General features: G+C 42.1%; 1 protein-coding gene across 1 annotated transcript in view; it reads right to left on the bottom strand.

Annotated features, from left to right (window-relative positions):
* The window catches only part of LOC115128286 (choline transporter-like protein 4), a 51,548-nt gene that overhangs the window by 12,514 nt on the left and 17,273 nt on the right, over positions 1-21,761 (bottom strand). Inside the window, exons 3-8 of the mRNA XM_029657996.2 lie at positions 13,881-13,954; positions 11,658-11,736; positions 11,244-11,343; positions 10,825-10,956; positions 5,496-5,556; positions 1,849-1,969 (exon numbers count right to left, since the gene is read on the bottom strand). Coding sequence (XP_029513856.2) covers positions 1,849-1,969; positions 5,496-5,556; positions 10,825-10,956; positions 11,244-11,343; positions 11,658-11,736; positions 13,881-13,954 — 567 coding nt within the window. The remainder of the gene's footprint in view (positions 1-1,848; positions 1,970-5,495; positions 5,557-10,824; positions 10,957-11,243; positions 11,344-11,657; positions 11,737-13,880; positions 13,955-21,761) is intronic.

The raw sequence follows: 21,761 nt of genomic DNA, 5'->3' as shown, positions 1-21,761 counted from the left end.
CTGGGGCTAAGCTGCCTGCCATCCAGGACCTCTACACCAGGCGGTGTCAGAGGAAGGCCATGAAAATTGTCATAGACCCCGGCCATAGACTGTTCTCTCTACTACCGCATGGCAAGCAGTACCGGAGTGCCAAGTCTAGGACAAAAGGCTTCTCAACAGTTTTTACCCGCAAGCCATAAGACTCCTGAACAGGTAACCAAATGGTTACCCGGACTATTTGCATTGTGTGCCACCCCAACCCCTCTCTTACGCTGCTGCCACTCTGTTTATCGTATATGCAGTCACTTTAACTATACATTCATGTACATACTACCTCAATTGGCCCGACCAACCAGTAGTTCTCCCGCACATTGGCTAACCGGGCTATCGGCATTGTGTCCCACCACCCGCCAACCCCTCTTTTTACGTTACTGCTACTCTCTGTTCATCAAATATGCATAGTCACTTTAACCATACCCACATGTACATACTACCTCAATAAGCCTGACTAACCAGTGTCTGTATATAGCCTTGCTACTCTTATTTTCAAATTCCTTTTTACTGTTGTTTGATTTCTTTACTTACCTACACACACACTTTTTTTTCTCCGCACTATTGGTTAGAGCCTGTAAGTAAGCATTTCACTGTAAGGTCTACACCGGTTGTATTCGGCGCACGTGACAAATAAACTTTGATTTAAGATTGAAAAACAATCAAGCGCTATGATGAAACTGGCTCTCACGAGGACCGCCACTGGAAAGGAAGACCCAGAGTTACCTCTGCTGCAGAGGATAAGTGCATTTGAGTAAACTGCACCTCAGATTGCAGCCCAAATAAATTCAGAGTTCAAGTAACAGATACATCTCAACATCAACTGTTCAAAGACTGTGAGAGGCCTTCATGGTTGAATTGCTGCAAAGAAACCACTACTAAAGGACACCAATAATAAGAAGAGACTTGCTTGGGACAAGAAACACGAGCAATGGACACTAGACTGGTGGAAATCTGTCCTTAGTCTGGAGTCCAAGTTGGAGATGTTTGGTTCCAACTGCCGTATCTTTGTGAGACACAGAGTAGGTGACCAGATGATCGCCGCATGTGTGGTTCCCACCGTGAAGCATGGAGGTGATGATGCTTTGCTGGTGACACTGTCTGATTAACTTAGAATTTAAGGCACACAACCAGCATGGCTACCACAGCATTCTGCAGCGATACACCATCCCATCTGGTTTGCACTTCGTGGGACTAGCATTTGTTTTTCAACAAGACAATAACCCAACACACCACCAAGCTGTGTAAGGACTATTTGACCAAGGAAAGTGATGTGATGGAGTGCTGCATCAGATGACCTGGCCTTCACAATCACCTGACCTCAACCCAACTGAGATGATTTTGGATGAGTTGGACCGCAGAGTGAAGGGAAAGCAGCCAACAAGTGCTCAGCATATGTGGGATCTCTTTCAAGACTGTTGGAAAAGCATTCCTCATGAAGCTGGTTGAGATAATGCCAAGAGTGTGCAATGCTGTCATCAAGGCAAAGGGTGGCTACTTTGAAGAATCTCAAATGTTAAATATATTTGATTTGTTTAACACCTTTTTGGTTACTACATGATTCTATATGTGTTATTTCATAGTTTTAATGTCTTTACTACTATTCTACAATGTAGAAAATAATAAAAATAAAACCATTGATAGTAGCTTTGTCCTGTAAATATAAATAAAATATATTGCCCTTTAATATTTTCCCCGAACCCTGATTTATATTTGCCATATATTTTGACTGTGCTGTGATGTTTAAAAAATAAAAAAAACAATCTTGAATGGAGTAGGTGTATCTAAACTTTTGACACACACAGAAACACCCCCTACCCTTTTGCGTTCCTGATGCCATTGACTGTATCATTGATGCTTGATGGCAAGCCCCACGTATTGGCAAAGTCATTAGGAATATTTTTCAGAGCGGTAACATCAGGTAGGCATCTTCCCAGCACTAAAGGAAAACATAAAAAGAAAACATAATTCATTTGAAATGTTTATATTTAACGACTTCTCGATACAGTGCATTCTGAAAATATTCAGACACGTTGACTTTTTCCACATTCTGTTACAGCCTTATTTTAAAATGGATTAAATAGTCCCCCCCCCCCCACTTCAATCTACACACAATACCCCATAATGAAAAAACAAACAGGTTTTTAGAAATGTTAGCAAATTCATAAAATAATCTAAAACTGAAATATCACATTTACATAAGTATCCAAACGCTTTACTCAGTACTTTGTTAAAGTGCCTTTGGCAGCGATTACAGCCTCGAGTCTTCTTGGGTATGATGCTACACGCTTGGCACACCTGAATTTGGGGAGTTTCTCCCATTCTTCTCTGCAGATCCTCTCAAGCTCTGTCTGGTCGAATGAGGCGCGTCGGTGCACAGCTATTTTCACGTCTCTCCAGAGTAGAGGTCGACCGATTATGACTTTTCAACGCAGATACAGATTATTGGAGGACCAAAAAAGCCGATATCGATTAAATAGGCCGATTTAAAAAAAGATATGCATTTGTAATAATGACAATTACAACAATACTGAACACTTATTTTAACTTAATATAATACATCAATAAAATCAATTTAGCCTCAAGTAGATAATGAAACATGTTCAATTTGGTTTAAATCATGCAAAAAGTGTTGGAGAAGAACGTAAAAGTGCAATATGTGCTATGTAAGAAAGCTAACGTTTCAGTTCCTTTCTCAGAACATGAGAACATATGAAAGCTGGTGGTTCCTTTTAACATGAGTCTTCAATATTCCCAGGTAAGACATTTTAGGTTGTAGTTATTATAGGACTATTTCCCTCTATACCATTTGTATTTCATTAACCTTTGACTATTGGATGTTCTTATAGGCTCTTTAGTATTGCCAGTGTAACAGTATAGCTTCCGTCCCTCTCCTCGCTCCTCCCTGGGCTCGAACCAGCAACACAACAACAACAGCCACCACATCAAAGCAGCGTTACCCATGCAGAGCAAGGGAAACAACCACCCCAAGGCTCAGAGCGAGTGAAGTTTGAAAAGCTATTAGTGCGCGCTAACTAGCCAGCCATTTCACTTCGGTCACACCAGTCTCATCTCGGGAGTTGATAGGCTTGAAGTCATATACAGCGCAATGCTTGACGCACAACGAAGAGCTGCTGGCAAAACGCACGAAAGTGGTGTTTGAATTCATGTTTACGCGCCTGCTTTTGCCTACCACCTCTCAGTCAAGATACTTGTATGCTCAGTCAGATTATATGCAACACAGGACACGCTAGATAATATGTAGTAATATCAACCATGTGTAGTTAACTAGTGATTATGATTAATTGTTTTTCATAAGATAAGTTTAATGCTAGCTAGCAACTTACCTTGGCTTACTGCATTTGCGTAACAGGCAGTCTCCTTGTGGAGTGCAACGAGAGAGAGGCAGGTCGACTAGTTAACTGTAAGGTTGCAAGTTTGGATCCCTCGAGCTGACAAGATGAAAAATCTGTCTTTCTGCCCCTGAACGAGGCAGTTAACCCACCGTTCCTAGGCCGTCATTGAAAATAAGAATGTGTTCTTAACTGACTTGCCTAGTTAAATAAAGATGATATATATATATATAATAATAATAATAATAATAATAATAATAATAAATAATAATACGGCAAATCGGCGCCCAAAAATACCGATTTCCGAGTGTTATGAAAACTTGAAATCGGCCCTAATTAATCAGCCATTCCAATTAAATCGGTCAACCTCTACTCCAGAGATGTGATCAGGGTTTAAGTCCGGGCTCTAGCTGGCCACTCAAGGACATTCAGAGACTTGTCCCGATGCCACTCCTGCGTGGTCTTGGGTGTGTGCTTAGGGTTGTTGTCCTGTTGGAAGGTGAACCTTCGCCACAGGCTTAGGCCTGAGTACTCTGGAGCAGGTTTTCATCAAGGATCTCTCTGTACTTTGCTCCGTTCATCTTTCCCTCGATCCTGACTAGTCTCCCAGTCCCTGACGCTGAAAACCATCCCCACAGCATGATGCTGCCCCCACCATGCTTCACCATAGGGATGGTTCCAGGTTTCCTCCACATGTGATGCTTGGCATTCAGGCCAAAGAGTTCAATCTTGGTTTCGTCAGACCAGAGAATCTTGTTTCCTTTAGGTGGCTTTGTCAAATTCCAAGCGGGGTGTCATGTGCCTTTTACTGACTAGTGGATTCCATCTGGCCACTCTACCATAAAGGCCTTATTGGTGGAGGGCTGCAGAGATGGTTGTCCTTCTGGAAGGTTCTTCCATCTCCACAGAGGAGATTTACCAAATCATGAGAGCAAACCACACACAAGTCAGAGTTAGTTATAATTAAAGATGGACTTTGTGATATGAGCTCTATCACAACCCTGTGACTCTCAGATCAATTCAGTGTCTATCAATGAATTCTCTGGGAGTCCCTTACACATTGCAACTGAGATCCTTTCATAGCAGAGACACACATATCCAGACAGCATAGGCATAATTTATCGTTCAGCTTTGTCTCCTAAACTATGTTATTTTCTCAAACTCAGAACCATAAACAAATCCTCCATGTCAACAGCCATATATCAAATCCATCCTATCTTGACAAGATCACAGACACACTGACTGGCACACAGACATTGTGGAGCCAAGAGATACACGCTTGACCTCTCCCCTCTCTCCGGCCCAAGCAACTTAGTCTTGACATAGAACAGATACTGCAACCCCGCCACAGTATTATACAAAAATAACATTCTGATGAGAAGTAACTTACAAACATATGATGAATATAAAACATCTTACCTATGTTACCAACCAATTCTGATTATTCCCCAACACTACCAAGGCCCTCCTCCCCCAACTGCTCAGTTTGGCTGGGCAGCAAGCTCTAGGAAGAGTCTTGCTGGTTTCAAACTTCTTCCATTTAAGAATGATGGAGGCCACTGTGTCCTTGGGGACCTACAATGCTGCAGAAATGTTTTGGTACCCTTCCCCAAATCTTTGCCTTGACACAATCCTGTCTCGGAGCTCTATGGACAATTCCTTTGACCTTATGGCTTGATATATGCTCTGACATGCACAGTCAACTGTGGGACCTTATATAGACAGGTGTGTGCCTTTCCAAATCATGTCCTATCAATTGAATTTACCACAGGTGTACTCTAATCAAGTTGTAGAAACATCAAGGATGATCATTGGGAACAGGATGCACCTGAGCTCAATTTCGAGTGTCATAGCAAAGGGTCTGAATACTTACGTCAATAAGGTATCTGTTTTATATTTTTAATACAATTGCAAACATTTCTAAAAACCTGTTTTTGCTTTGTCAACATGGGTTATTGTGTGTAGATTGATGAGGATGTTTATTTTATTTAATCCATTTTAGAATAAGGCTGTAACATAACAAAATGTGGAAAAAGTCAATGGGACTGAAAACTTTCGAATGCACTGTATGTAATTATGAAAGTGAATATAAAAAAAGCAAGGGTCACTCACCAGAGATAGTAGGAGTGTAGAAGAACGGACACAGCTCTTGATCCACAATTTCCTTAACTTTCTGTGGTAAAGAAAAAAAGGTAAAACTACTAATTTTGTCTATTCAGAGTAAAAAAACAACTAGGAAAACCCTCCAGTTAAATCGATTTCCAAAAGACAGTCCAAATGCTTTGAGGAGTCACTGAAAACCATGATCAATGAAAGTCTATTTGAAAAAAAATTGAATTTACAAACCTCTGTAGTTACAGGTTATAGTTATAGGACAAATTAATGAGGCAGATCAGCTATAATATTGCAGATAGATTGTTTCCATCAATGTAATTGTCCGCATAATTTCCAATCTCCGATATATACACGAGTGTGTGTGTGTGCATGTATGTATGTATGTATGTATGTATGTATGTATGTATGTATGTATGTATGTATGTATGTATGTATGTATACACATACATACCACACACACAGTACCAGTCAAAAGTCGACACCTACTCATTCAAGGTTTTTATTTTTTTACTATTTTTGACATTTTTTAAAATGTATTTTATTTCACCTTTATTTAACCAGGTAGGCAAGTTGAGAACAAGTTCTCATTTACAATTGCGACCTGGCCAAGATAAAGCAAAGCAGTTCGACACATACAACGACACAGAGTTACACATGGAGTAAAACAAACATACAGTCAATAATACAGTATAAACAAGTCTATATACAATGTGAGCAAATTAGGTGAGAAGGGAGGTAAAGGCAAAAAAGGCCATGGTGGCAAAGTAAATACAATATAGCAAGTAAAACACTGGAATGGTAGTTTTGCAATGGAAGAATGTGCAAAGTAGAAATAAAAATAATGGGGTGCAAAGGAGCAAAATAAATTAATTAATTAAATACAGTTGGGAAAGAGGTAGTTGTTAGGGATAAATTATAGGTGGGCTATGTACAGGTGCAGTAATCTGTGAGCTGCTCTGACAGTTGGTGCTTAAAGCTAGTGAGGGAGATAAGTGTTTCCAGTTTCAGAGAATTTTGTAGTTCGTTCCAGTCATTGGCAGCAGAGAACTGGAAGGAGAGGCGGCCAAAGAAAGAATTGGTTTTGGGGGTGACTAGAGAGATATACCTGCTGGAGCGTGTGCTACAGGTGGGAGATGCTATGGTGACCAGCGAGCTGAGATAAGGGGGGACTTTACCTAGCAGGGTCTTGTAGATGACATGGAGCCAGTGGGTTTGGCGACGAGTATGAAGCGAGGGCCAGCCAACGAGAGCGTACAGGTCGCAATGGTGGGTAGTATATGGGGCTTTGGTGACAAAACGGATTGCACTGTGATAGACTGCATCCAATTTGTTGAGTAGGGTATTAGAGGCTATTTTGTAAATGACATCGCCAAAGTCGAGGATTGGTAGGATGGTCAGTTTTACAAGGGTATGTTTGGCAGCATGAGTGAAGGATGCTTTGTTGCGAAATAGGAAGCCAATTCTAGATTTAACTTTGGATTGGAGATGTTTGATATGGGTCTGGAAGGAGAGTTTACAGTCTAACCAGACACCTAAGTATTTGTAGTTGTCCACGTATTCTAAGTCAGAGCCGTCCAGAGTAGTGATGTTGGACAGGCGGGTAGGTGCAGGTAGCGATCGGTTGAAGAGCATGCATTTAGTTTGACTTGTATTTAAGAGCAATTGGAGGCCACGGAAGGAGAGTTGTATGGCATTGAAGCTTGCCTGGAGGGTTGTTAACACAGTGTCCAAAGAAGGGCCGGAAGTATACAGAATGGTGTCGTCTGCGTAGAGGTGGATCAGAGACTCACCAGCAGCAAGAGCGACCTCATTGATGTATACAGAGAAGAGAGTCGGTCCAAGAATTGAACCCTGTGGCACCCCCATAGAGACTGCCAGAGGTCCGGACAGCAGACCCTCCGATTTGACACACTGAACTCTATCAGAGAAGTAGTTGGTGAACCAGGCGAGGCAATCATTTGAGAAACCAAGGCTGTCGAGTCTGCCGATGAGGATGTGGTGATTGACAGAGTCGAAAGCCTTGGCCAGATCAATGGATACGGCTGCACAGTAATGTTTCTTATCGATGGCGGTTAAGATATCGTTTAGGACCTTGAGCGTGGCTGAGGTGCACCCATGACCAGCTCTGAAACCAGATTGCATAGCAGAGAAGGTATGGTGAGATTCGAAATGGTCAGTAATCTGTTTGTTGACTTGGCTTTCGAAGACCTTAGAAAGGCATGGTAGGATAGATATAGGTCTGTAGCAGTTTGGGTCAAGAGTGTCCCCCCTTTGAAGAGGGGGATGACCGCAGCTGCTTTCCAATCTTTGGGAATCTCAGACGACACGAAAGAGAGGTTGAACAGGCTAGTAATAGGGGTGGCAACAATTTCGGCAGATCATTTTAGAAAGAAAGGGTCCAGATTGTCTAGCCCGGCTGATTTGTAGGGGTCCAGATTTTGCAGCTCTTTCAGAACATCAGCTGAATGGATTTGGGAGAAGGAGGAATAGGGAAGGCTTGGGCGAGATGCTGTTGGGGGTGCAGTGCTGTTGACCGGGGTAGGAGTAGCCAGGTGGAAAACATGGCCAGCCGTAGAAAAATGCTTATTGAAATTCTCAATTATGGTGGATTTATCAGTGGTGACAGTATTTCCTATCTTCAGTGCAGTGGGCAGCTGGGAGGAGGTGTTCTTATTCTCCATGGACTTTATAGTGTCCCAGAACTTTTTTGAGTTAGTGTTGCAGGAAGCAAATTTCTGCTTGAAAAAGCTAGCCTTGGCTTTTCTAACTGCCTGTGTATAATGGTTTCTAGCTTCCCTGAACAGCTGCATATCACGGGGGGCTGTTCGATGCTAATGCAGAACGCCATAGAATGTTTTTGTGTTGGTTAAGGGCAGTCAGGTCTGGGGAGAACCAAGGGCTATATCTGTTCCTGGTTCTAAATTTCTTGAATGGGGCATGTTTATTTAAGATGGTTAGGAAGGCATTTAAAAAAATATCCAGGCATCCTCTACTGACGGGATGAGATCAATATCCTTCCAGGATACCCCGGCCAGGTCGATTAGAAAGGCCTGCTCGCTGAAGTGTTTCAGGGAGCGTTTTACAGTGATGAGTGGAGGTCGTTTGACCGCTGACCCATTACGTATGCAGGCAATGAGGCAGTGATCGCTGAGATCTTGGTTGAAGACAGCAGAGGTGTATTTAGAGGGGAAGTTGGTTAGGATGATATCTATGAGGGTGCCCGTGTTTAAGGCTTTGGGGAGGTACCTGGTAGGTTCATTGATAATTTGTGTGAGATTGAGGGCATCAAGTTTAGATTGTAGGATGGCTGGGGTATTAAGCATGTTCCAGTTTAGGTCGCCTAGCAGCACGAGCTCTGAAGATAGATGTGGGGCAATCAGTTCACATATGGTGTCCAGAGCACAGCTGGGGGCAGAGGGTGGTCTATTGCAGGCGGCAACGGTGAGAGACTTGTTTTTAGAGAGGTGGATTTTTAAAAGTAGAAGTTCAAATTGTTTGGGTACAGACCTGGATAGTAGGACAGAACTCTGCAGGCTATCTTTGCAGTAGATTGCAACACCGCCCCCTTCGGCAGTTCTATCTTGTCTGAAAATGTTGTAGTTTGGAATTAAAATTTCAGAATTTTTGGTGGTCTTCCTAAGCCAGGATTCAGACACAGCTAGAACATCCGGGTTGGCAGAGTGTGCTAAAGCAGTGAATAGAACAAACTTAGGGAGGAGGCTTCTAATGTTAACATGCATGAAACCAAGGCTATTACGGTTACAGAAGTCGTCAAAAGAGAGCGCCTGGGGAATAGGAGTGGAGCTAGGCACTGCAGGGCCTGGATTCACCTCTACATCGCCAGAGGAACATAGGAGGAGTAGAATAAGGGTGCGGCTAAAAGCAATAAGAATTGGTCGTCTAGAACGTCTGGAACAGAGAGTAAAAGGAGATTTCTGGGGGTGATAAAATAGCATCAAGGTATAATGTACAGACAAAGGTATGGTAGGATGTGAATACAGTGGAGGTAAACCTAGGTATTGAGTGATGAAGAGAGAGATATTGTCTCTAGAAACATCATTGAAACCAGGAGATGTCATTGCATGTGTGGGTGGTGGAACTAATAGGTTGGATAAGGTATAGTGAGCAGGACTAGAGGCTCTACAGTGAAATAAGCCAATAAACACTAACCAGAACAGCAATGGACAAGACATATTGACATTAAGGAGAGGCATGCTTAGTCGAGTGATCAAAAGGGTCCAGTGAGTGGAGAGGTTGGTTGGGTGTCACGGCGATTTAGACAGCTAGCCAGGCCATCGGTAGCAAGCTAGCATAAGATGGAGGTCTGTTGTTAGCCACCTCTTGCGTTCCGTCAGTAGATTAGTGGGGTTCCGTGTGGTAGAGGGGATTAATCCAAATCACACAACAACAAAAACAATAGATATAGTTATAGAGGCCCAAGAAGAAAAAAAATAATAATAAAAAAAAAAAAAATTGTCCGATTGTCTATTCAGATAGCAGCCGGTAAGACAGCTAACGGTTAGCAGGCCGCAGATGGGCGTTCAGGTAACGTCGTGACGAAGGAGCCAGCCAGATCTCCTTCGGGTAGATAACGTCGGCAGTCCATTTGTGAAGGCCCGGTGGGGCTCCGCGTAGGCAGTAAAACGGGTCCGGATAGGTGACTGTAGCCCAGGAGTGATTGATGGAACTCAGGAGTGATTGACGGAGCTGGCTAGCTCCGGAATAATTGATGTTTGCTCCGGAATCGACGAAAGCCGATAGTTACACGGATAGCAGCTAGCTAGCTGTGAGATCCGGGTATGAATGTCCAGAGAGCAGTTGAAATCCAGGGACATGGAGAGAAAAATTGGTCCGGTATGTTCCGAGCCGCGCTGCGCCGTACAAAACTGGCGATAGATTTTCGAGCTAAAGGATAGCTGATGACCACAAGCCGTGGTTAGCTGAATACTAACGATTTGCCAGTAAAGAAGCTAACTAGCTTCTGAACTAGCTTTTGGGCTTGGGCTAGTTTCTGGCTAGCTTCTTGGAGGATTACAGATTTGAGGTAAATAATACTTTTTTATAAATATAAATTGGTGAGGCGGGTTGCAGGAGAGTGTTTTGAAGATGAGTTGATGGAAAATAAAAATAAAATGTTCTTTAACTGACTTGCCTAGTTAAATAAAAAATTAAATAAATGTTTCTGAATCTTTCTATTCTCATAGATTCTACATATGTAAATAGTTATTTTTTTGCTAAGAGTATTATTAATCAATTGACTGACTTTTTATAATCACCCAGCAGTGTAATTAGCAGAGTTAGCTCCAAGCAAATGGATGGGACTTACCAGTGTAGTTCTTGCTAGATCAAAGGATGGCACGCAGAGTGATTGGTTGAAGTAGTCTTGTGGCTTGGCATTCGGTAAGTAGGCAATAGGATTGAGAGCCCAGAACACATCTGGGCACTTTTCCACACACACCTGCAGGGTGAGGAATGAAGAGGTATTCACATTGTGACTGAAACCTGATGCCTGTCCCAGATATGCAGATACACATGACATTTTGGGATGTAGAGACCATAAGAAAAAGGCCTCATACAAATAAACATTTAATAAAAGATAACTTGTATGAACGGGTTGGTGAAGACATTACATATAAATACAATTTGACCCAGGAACACACACAATGGGACATTGCAGATGTGCACAGAGTTCCTTATTACTATTAGCCTTAGAAACTAGAACATTATGGTGTGATGTTAATGTACCTGTGTGGTGGGGCACTGTAACCCATTAAGGGTGGCGGCCATGATGTTGATTGATGTGACACATTTCAGTATGTCAAAGTAGAACACACTGGGTTGAGCTCTGGGAAAGGACAATGTAACAGTTTGTATTGTACTCACAGAATCCTAACTATGCATTGTGAATTAAATATATAATATGACAGTTCAATATACTGTATAGTGAGGCATGCCAAGACTGAATTATTAACCCAGATGACATGTCTGACTGGATTGGCCAGATTTTCCACTTTTATCCATTGCATTTATGGCAAAAATGCATGATTAGTAAATTCACATTACATAGCCTCAATTCTTCTAAACTTCTGAATAAAATTATACTTGGTTCATAAAGGATTTCAAGTTCAAACACATCACGGACCCCAGAGAGGTCCTTACTTATTGGGCCCGATGCCACAGAACATTCCAGTAGAGTTCCGTGGGTAGAGGACATGTCGGGGATCACCATAAAGCCAGGCTGGTGGAAATATAAATCAAAACATCAATATCTAAGCAGAGTGGTGGGGACCCCAATACATTTACCACAGTCAAAGAATACAAGGGCAAATGACCCATACATTTGTCAAAGGCAACCAAATTAACAATACACTACCGTTCAAAAGTTTGGGGTCACTTAGAAATGTCCTTGTTTTTGAAAGAAAAGCTTTTTTTTGTCCATTAAACTAATTGATAATTAGAAAACCATTTTGCAATTATTTTAACGCAGCTGAAAACTGACATTCAAAACTGGCCTTCTTTGGACTAGTTGAGTATCTGGAGCATCAGCATTTGTGGGTTCAATTACAGGCTCAAAATAGCCAGAAACAAAGACCTTTGTTCTGAAAATCATCAGTCTATTCTTGTTCTGAGAAATGAAGGCTATTCCATGCGAGAAATTGCCAAGAAACTGAAGATCTCATACAACGCTGTGTACTACTCCCTTCACAGAACAGCGCAAACTGGCTCTAACTAGAATAGAAAGATGGAGGTCCCAGTGCACAACTGAGCAAGAGGACAAGTACATTAGCGTCTAGTTTGAAAAACATACGCCTCACAAGTCCTCAACTGGCAGTTTCATTAAATAGTACCCGCAAAACATCAACGTCAACAGTGAAGAGGCGACTCCGGGATGCTGGTCTTCTAGGCTGAGTTGCAAAGAAAAAGCCATATCTCAGACTGGCCAATAAAAAAGATGGGCAAAAGAACAGACACTGGACAGAGAAAGATTGGAAAAAAGTGTTATGGACAGACAAATCTAAGTTTCAAGTGTTCGGATCACAAAGAAGAACATTCGTGAGATGCAGAAAAAATTAAAAGATGCTGGAGGAGTGCTTGACGCCATCTGTCAAGCATGGTAGAGGCAATGTGATGGTCTGGGCATGCTTTGATGGTGGTAAAGTGGGAGATTTGTAAAGGGTAAAAGGGATCTTGAAGGAGGAAGGCTATCAGTCCATTTTGCAACGCCATGCCATACCCTGTGGACGGCGCTTAATTGGAGCCAATTTCTTCCTACAACAGAACAATGACCCAAAGCACAGCTCCAAACTATGCAATAACTATTTAGGGAAGAAGCAGTCAGCTGGTATTTTGTCTATAATGGAGTGGCCAGCACAGTCACCGGATCTCAACCCTTTTGAGCTGTTGTGGAAGCAGCTTGACTGTATGGTACGCAAATAAGTGCCCATCAAGCCAATCCAATTTGTGGGAGATGCTTCAGGAAACACTGGGTGAAATCTCTTCAGATTATCTCAACAAATTGACAACTAGAATGCCAAAGGTCTGCAGGGCTTCTTCATTTGGTTTTATATACTAAACCACTACTACCCTCCTTTCAATAAAAGGCCTACTGTATATCCGATCAATGCACAAAATCCTTCCCCATTAATCAGATACTAAGCGATTGACATTGGCAATATATTCATATGACCTCCTTATCAGGCAGCTCTATTGACTCAAGAAAAAGTAGAGTGAGTGCCTGCTGGAATGTGTTTGATGACAGGTCATGGATGTTGAGGGTGAGCTTCTGCTTTGGAATTTCTCTCTGGAACCACTCTGGGTGGGAGTCAGAGGAGAGAGAGGCCTTTCGACCGAAAGACAAAAAGGAGTAGAATATCAAGGCCATAGAGATACCTTATAATTATAGAGAAAGGTGAGGGTATAGACTTTGAAGAGGGGAGAAGTCAGAAAATCATAGAACCAATGACAAGCTTATGTTACCAGCGCACTCTCGATAATGGAGGTGCTGTTCTCACTTGTGAGTGGCGATTTGACGAGCTGTTGGAATTCAGGAAGGGATGATTATGTCACTGGGGTGATTACGTCACTGTTGTTTTGTTTAGCCAGCATGGCCGGACTGTGCGTTCTGCCTGCAAATACTACATTTACATAAGGCATTATGGCGAGGACACCTGAGTTTCAAAAGGGATGTAAGAGTCATAAAGAGAGATTGACAGCCAGAGAGATAATGCCAGGAATCAGACGTCATCTAATAGTGAGAGAAAAAGAGAGAGAGCAAAAGAGGCTGAGCGAGAGAAAAAAAAAATACAGCAACACATACAGAATGAGTATGTGTGTGTGAGAGAAAATGTGAGAGGTGGGAGGTGCGTAGAAGGCCCATCTTACCCAAAATCCCAACCGCCATGTAGCCAAGGATAACGACAATGAAGAGAACACAGCAGATGATGTCAGTGCAGCCTCTGAGGGAGAATGGAAATACAATGACACACATAGTGATTTTGAGCATTGATGTGGCATAGATGCCCCCAGGCTGAAAAATGTGTGCCCACGAAAGGCACTTGAGACATACAGTGGATCATTTGCACACAAAGATAGTGGTAGTTGGGGCTTTGTAGCTTGGTAGGCTCTGTAGGCCTTGTGGAGAGCAAGAGACAAAATTATTGAGAGAGAGAGGTAGTGAGCGCAGGGGCTCCTGAGTTCTTCTGCAAAAAGATAGAATTATAGTTGGATAAATTTAGATAAACTTGCATTTTTTTTCTTCCACAAGGACTAACCTCAACATCAAAACCGTCAATCCAAATTCCATACATAAAACCTTGATTTTGGACAAAATTACCTGAATGGACTATTACTACCAAGGACTATCGAGAAAAAAAAAAAACTTCTAACAAACCAAAACCTGCAGAAGAAACACAGCGGAACCTGGAAATACCGTCCAACACAAAACAGAGCGAGTAATATTCAGTCTGAAGCTACTTTGAAGCCAAAAAGTAAATGACAATAATCTATAGGTAATTTTGTTATATAAAACTAAGTAAATAAGTATACTAAGCTACCAAGCTGCTAGGACAGAATAGACCAGGCTGCATCTTCAATTAGCACTGAAGTGTGAAGTCAGATGTGTGAAAACTCTTGAGCCCAACAATGGCAGGAGTTTCACAGCCCAGGACACTCCCCCAGAGAAGCCAGCAGAACAGCCCACCTCAGACACGGACCATAACGGGACAGACAACACAGGACCCACCAACCCAACAGACAACCCAACCCTCCTATCAGCCCCCCTGTCAGCTCCCCTGATAGCCCTCTTGACAAACCCCCACACATCCACTAAGAACACAAAGCTGGAGATTGTGCTCCTCATTGACTCAAAATGGCAAATACATTCAAGAGGACAAACTTTTTCCCAAACACAAAGTGGCTAAACTCTGGTGCCCGAACACTAGGCATGCCCTGGAGCTGTCAGAGAACAGATTAGGGTTGAAAAAGCTTCTTCCACTTTCCCCAACACACAAGTGGTGATCTCCTCCCTGCTACCTTGAAAAAACATTCAGCCTGCCATCCTACAGCGAGTGAATGCAAGCATTTTGCGAGACTGTGCCTCAAAAGCTAATGTCTAACTGGCACACCACTCCACCCTAGCCTTTACAACCAGGTCCACCTCTACAAGGCAGCAATCTCAACTTTTGCCAGGACCCTGAAGGATGTCACCCTCGAACCATAGCCCCAGCATCACACACATGAGCAACGGACACCCTGTCCAGACCGGCAAGACTCCCTCCCGAAGGACCTGCACCGAGAGAACCGACACCAAGAGGACCTACACCCAGACCACAGCATCCCATCCACCAAACTACCAGGTGTGAAACAGGGAAGAGACTCATGGGGTATGGTCATTTGGTATAGAGCAGACCTAACCCACTCAAATTAAAATAGTCAAAACAGGAACATTTTACATCTGGCTAGAAATGATCTCAGAGAGAGAAAAAAATGTCCTTGTGTGCTACCTATATCCCCCTAATAGAATCCCCATACTTTAACAATGACAGCTTCTCTATCCTAGAGGGGGAGATCAACAATTTCCAGGCCCAGGGACATGTACTAGTCTGTGGCGACCTAAATGCCAGAAATGGACAAAAACCTGACACCCTTAGCACACAGGGGGACAAACACCTACCTGGAGGTGACAGCATTCCCTCCCCCATATACAGTGGGGCAAAAAAAGTATTTAGTCAGCCACCAATTGTGCAAGTTCTCCCACTTAAAAAGATGAGGCCTGTAATTTTCATCATAGGTACACTTAAACTATGACAGACAAAATGAGGGGAAAAAATCCAGAAAATCACATTGTAGGATTTTTAATGAATTTATTTGCAAATAATGGTGGAAAATAAGTATTTTGTCACCTACAAACAAGCAATATTTCTGGCTCTCACAGACTGTAACTTCTTCTTTAAGAGGCTCCTCCGTCCTCCACTCGTTACCTGTATTAATGGCACCTGTTTGAACTTGTTATCAGTATAAAAGACACCTGTCCACAACCTCAAACAGTCACTCTCCAAACTCCACTATGGCCAAGACCAAAGAGCTGTCAAAGGACACCAGAAACAAAATTGTAGACCTGCACCAGGCTGGGAAGACTGAATCTGCAATAGGTAAGCAGCTTGGTTTGAAGAAATCAACTGTGGGAGCAATTATTAGGAAATGGAAGACATACAAGACCACTGATAATCTCCCTCGATCTAGGGCTCAACGCAAGATCTCACCCCGTGGGGTCAAAAAGATCACAAGAACGGTGAGCAAAAATCCCAGAACCACACGGTGGGAACTAGTGAATGACCTGCAGAGAGCTGGGACCAAAGTAACAAAGACTACCATCAGTAACACACTACGCCGCCAGGGACTCAAATCCTGCAGTTCCAGACGTGTCCCCCTGCTTAAGCCAGTACATGTCCAGGCCCGTCTGAAGTTTGCTAGAGAGCATTTTGATGATCCAGAAGAAGATTGGGAGAATGTCATATGGTCAGATGAAACCAAAATATAACTTTTTGGTAAAAACTCAACTCGTTGTGTTTGGAGGACAAAGAATGCTGAGTTGCATCCAAAGAACACCATACCTACTGTGAAGCATGGGGGTGGAAACATCATGCTTTGGGGCTGTTCTTCTGCAAAGGGACCAGGACGACTGATCCGTGTAAAGGAAAGAATGAATGGGGCCATGTATCGTGAGATTTTGAGTGAAAACCTCCTTCCATCAGCAAGGGCATTGAAGATGAAACGTGGCTGGGTCTTTCAGCATGACAATGATCCCAAACACACCGCCCGGGCAATGAAGGTGTGGCTTCGTAAGAAGCATTTCAAGGTCCTGGAGTGGCCTAGCCAGTCTGCAGATCTCAACCCCATAGAAAATCTTTGGAGGGAGTTGAAAGTCCGTGTTGCCCAGCAACAGCCCCAAAACGTCACTGCTCTAGAGGAGATCTGCAAGGAGGAATGGGCCAAAATACCAGCGACAGTGTGTGAAAACCTTGTGAAGACAGAAAACGTTTGACCTCTGTCATTGCCAACAAAGGGTATATAACAAAGTATTGAGATAAACTTTTGTTATTGACCAAATACTTATTTTCCACCATAATTTGCAAATTCATTAAAAATCCTACAATGTGATTTTCTGGATTTTTTCATTTTGTCTGTCATAGTTGAAGTGTACCTATGATGAAAATTACAGGCCTCTCATATTTTTAAAGTGGGAGAACTTGCACAATTGGTGGCTGACTAAATACTTTTTTGCCCCACTGTACCTCCCTAGACAACTACGACAATATAACCAGCAAAAAATGGGTCACAACTCCTGTAGCTCTGTCGGACGCTGGGTATCTACATAGTCAATGGTAGGCTTCGAGAGGACTTCTATGGTAGGTACACCTATAGCTCATCTCTTCGCAGTAGTATCGTAGACTATTTTATCAGACCTCAACCCAGAGTCTCAGATCACAGAAAAATCACAGTCCTTGAACAAAGCTATGCTGAATCATGATGCATCAAAGCAAATGGAAATTTATAATATTAAGAAATGCTATAGATGGAAGTAGTGTGAAAATCTACCAAAAAACTATTAGGCAAAAACAAATTCAATCCCTTCTAGACAATTTCCTAGACAAAATGTTTCACTGTAATAGTGAAGGTATACATTTGGAGGTAGAAAACCTAAACAGGTTTTGACCTCTCAGCTTCTCTATCAAATCTAAAAATGTAATTGCTCAATGTAATTGAAGAATCCATAGAATTGGAAAACTCTAAAAAAACACGAAGACTTATCAATCCAAAACTGAGCTGTATGGATAAACCACTTCTCCGATAATTTTGTATAACAAAGAACAAACAGCAAAAACATATACATGATCAAATACAAATATTAGAATCAACTATTAACCTCTCTAGGCGGGGGGTGGTATTTTCACGTCCGGATGAAAAGCATGCCCAAAGTAAACTGCTAGGATATGCATAGTATTAGTAGATTTGTATAGAAAACACTGAAGTTTCTAAAACTGTTTGAATGATGTCTGTGAGTATAAGACCTTATTTGGCAGGTGAAACCCCGAGGACAAACCATCCAGGATTTTTTTGTTTTGTTGAGGTGACAGTGTTTTCAATGGGTTTTCTATGTGGATGTAGATTTCTAAGACACTTGCTTGCAGTTCCTATCGCTTCCACTGGATGTCAGTCTTCAGAAACTTGATGTTTTTCCTTTGAGAAATGAAGAAGTAGGGTTGTTCAGAACGAGGGTCGAGTCTAGAGTGCTGTTGTGGTTGGGGCGCACGACCTGAAAGCTCGCTCCACTTCGTTTTTATCCGCTAATGAACGCAGTTTATCCAGTCTTAAATTTTATCGATTATTTACGTTAAAAAATACCTAAAGTTGTATTAGGAAAGTTGTTTTAAATGTTTGGACAAAGATTACAGGTAACTTATTAGATATTTTGTAGTCATGTTGCGCGAGTTGGAACCAGTGTTTTTCTGGATCAAATGCACCAAATAAATTGACATTTTGGAGATATAACGACAGAATGAATCGAACAAAAGGACCATTTGTGATGTTTATGGGACATATTGGAGTGCCAACAGAAGAAGCTCTTCAAAGGCATGAATTATATAGTTATTTCTGAGTTTTGTGTCGCGCCTGGCGGGATGAAATATGATTGTCTGTGTTTGTTTGATGGTTTGCTTTCACAGTAAATCCTTTTTGAAAATCTGACACCATGGCTGGATTAAGAAGTTAAGCTTTATTTTAACATATTACATGTGCATTTTCAAGAATGTTAAATATTTATAATTCTGTAGTTTGAATTTGGCGCCCTGCGCTTTCACTGAATGTTGGTCAGATGGGACGGTAGCGTCCCATCAAGCCTAGAGAGATTAAAGACTACCAGAACCCACTGGATTCTCCAATGACATTGAATGAACAAAACAAAATATAGAGCAAAATATAAACCCTCCAATCCAAAAAGGCCTGTGGGGTTGATGGCATCCTAAATGAAATGATAAAATATACAGACTACAAATTCCAATTGGCTATACTTAAACTCTTTAACATCATCCTCAGCTTTGGCATATTCCCCAACATTTGGAACCAAGGACTGGTCATCCCAATCCACAAAAGTGGAGACAAATTTGACCCCAATAACTACCGTGGGATATGCGTCAACAGCAACCCTGGGAAAATCCTCTGCATTAACAGCAGACAGTTCCTCAGCGAAAACAATGTACTGAGCAAATGTCAAATTGGCTTTTTACCAAATTACCGTTCGACAGACCACGTATTCACCTTGCACACCCTAATTGACAAAAACAAACCAAAACAAAGGCAGTCTCATGCTTTGTTGATTTCAATTTGGCATGAGGGTCTGCTATACAAATGAATGGAAAGTGGTGTTGGGTGAAAAACATACATTATAAAAGTAATATACACAAACAACAAGTGTCAGGTTAAAATTGGCAAAAACACACATTTCTTTCCACATTGCCGGGGGTGAGACAGGGATGCAGCTTAAGCCCCACCCTCTTCAGCATATACATTAACGAATTGGTGAGGGCACTAGAACAGTGCAGCACATGGCCTTACCTTACTATATAAAATCTGATGTCTACTGTTTGCTGATGATCTAATGCTTCTGTCCCCAACCAAGGAGGGCCTACAGCAGCACCTAGATCTTCTGCACAGATTCTGTCAGACCTGGGCCCTGACAGTAAATCTCAGTAAGATAAAAATAATGGTGTTCCAAAAAAGGTCCAGTTGCCAGGACCATTAATACAAATTCCATCTAGACACCGTTTCTCTAGAGCACACAGAAAACGATACATAGCTCGGCCTAAACATCAGCGCCACAGGGAACGTCCACAAAGCTGTGAACAATCTGAGAGACAAGGCAATAAGTGCCTTCTATACCATCAAAAGGAACATCAAATCTGATATACCAATCTTGCTAAAAAATACTTGAATTTAATTTCAGTTATAGAACCCATTGCCCATTATAGTTGAGGTCTGGGATCCGATCACCAACCAAGAATTCACAAAATGGAACAAACACCAAATTGAGACTGCATGCAGAATTCTGCAAAAATATCCTCTGTGTACAACATAAAACACCAAATAATGCATTCAGAGAAGAACGCCGATCACCCGCTAATGATCCAAATCCAGAAAAGCGCCGTTAAATTCTACACTCACCTAAAAGGAAGCGATTTCCAAACATTCCATAACAAAGCCCTCACCTACAGAGCAATTAACCTGGCGAAGAACCCCTGAGCAAGCTGGTCCTGGGGCTTTGTTCACAAACACAAAAAGACCCCACAGAGCCCCAGGACAGCAACACAATTAGACCCAACCAAATCATGAGAAAACAAAGAGAGAATTACTTGACACATTGGAAAGATTTCGCAAAAAAAAAGAGCAAACTAGAAGACTATTTGGCCCTGAACAGAGAGTACACAGTGGCAGAATACCTGACTTCTGTGACTGACCCAAAATTAAGGAAATCTTTGACTATGTATAGACTCAGTGAGCATAGCCTTGCTATTGAGAATGGCAGCCGAAGGCAGACCTGGCTCTCAAGAGAAGACAGGCCATGTGCACACTGCCCACAAAATTAGGTGGAAACTGAGTTGCACTTCCTGACCTCCTGCCAAATGTATGACCATAGTCACATATTTCCCTCAGATTACACAGACCCGCAAAGAATTTGAAAACAAATCCAATTTTGATAAACTCTCATCTCTATTGGGTGAAATACCAGTGTGCAATCACAGCAACAAGATGTGTGACTTGTTGCCACAAGAAAAGGGCAACTAACGAAGAACAAACACCATTGTAAATACAACCTAGATTTATGTTTATTTATTTTCCCTTTTGTACTTTAACTATTTGCACATAATGACATTTGAAATGTTTTTATTCTTTTGGAACTTTTGTGAGTGTAATGTTTAATGTTATTTTTATTGTTTATTTCACTTTTGTTTATAAATAATAAAATGGCGCCGGAGAAGAAGGCAGACGTTATACGTGTCCCCAAACAACTGTTTTTTGTTTGTAACTTATTTTTTATTATTTTGTACATAATGCTGCTGCTACCTTCTCTTATGACCGAAAATAACGTCTGGACATCCGGACTGCGATTACTCACCACCGACTGGCAGAATCCTTTTTTTCCTTTAACGAGTCTGACCAGCCCAACGCGAACGATATACTGCTTTCTCGGGAACAGGCCCAGATCCCAGTGATTTGCGTGAAGAGAAGGCAGAGAAAAAGGGGCCAGACGGTGGACTGCTATCTGTGAATTCGTAGGCGATCGAATAAACTCCCACTTCCATCCATTCTGCTAGCAAACGTGCGATCTTTGAAGAATAAATCGATGACCTACGCAGAAGATTAAACTACCAACGGGACATTCAAAACTAATATCCTATGCTTCAAGGAGCTGTGGCTGAATGACGGCATTATGAACATACAGCTGGCTGGTTATAAGCTGTACCGGCAGGATAGCACAGCAGCCTCTGGTAAGACAAAGGGCGGTGGACTATGTATTTTTGTAAATAACAGCCGGTACACGATATCTAAGAAAGTCTCGAGCTATTGCTCGTCTGATGTAGAGTATCTCATGATAAACTGTAGACCACAATATCTACCTACCTATTTTAGCTGTTCACATACCACCACATTCAGAGGCTGGCACAAAGACAGCATTGAATGAGCTGTATTCCGCCATAGGCAAACTAG

Source organism: Oncorhynchus nerka, linkage group LG4 (genome assembly GCF_034236695.1).
Source record: "Oncorhynchus nerka isolate Pitt River linkage group LG4, Oner_Uvic_2.0, whole genome shotgun sequence".
NCBI classification, from domain to species: Eukaryota; Metazoa; Chordata; class Actinopteri; order Salmoniformes; family Salmonidae; genus Oncorhynchus; species Oncorhynchus nerka.
Note: the sequence above shows the minus strand (reverse complement) of the source record. Positions and strands in the feature narration are given on the sequence as shown.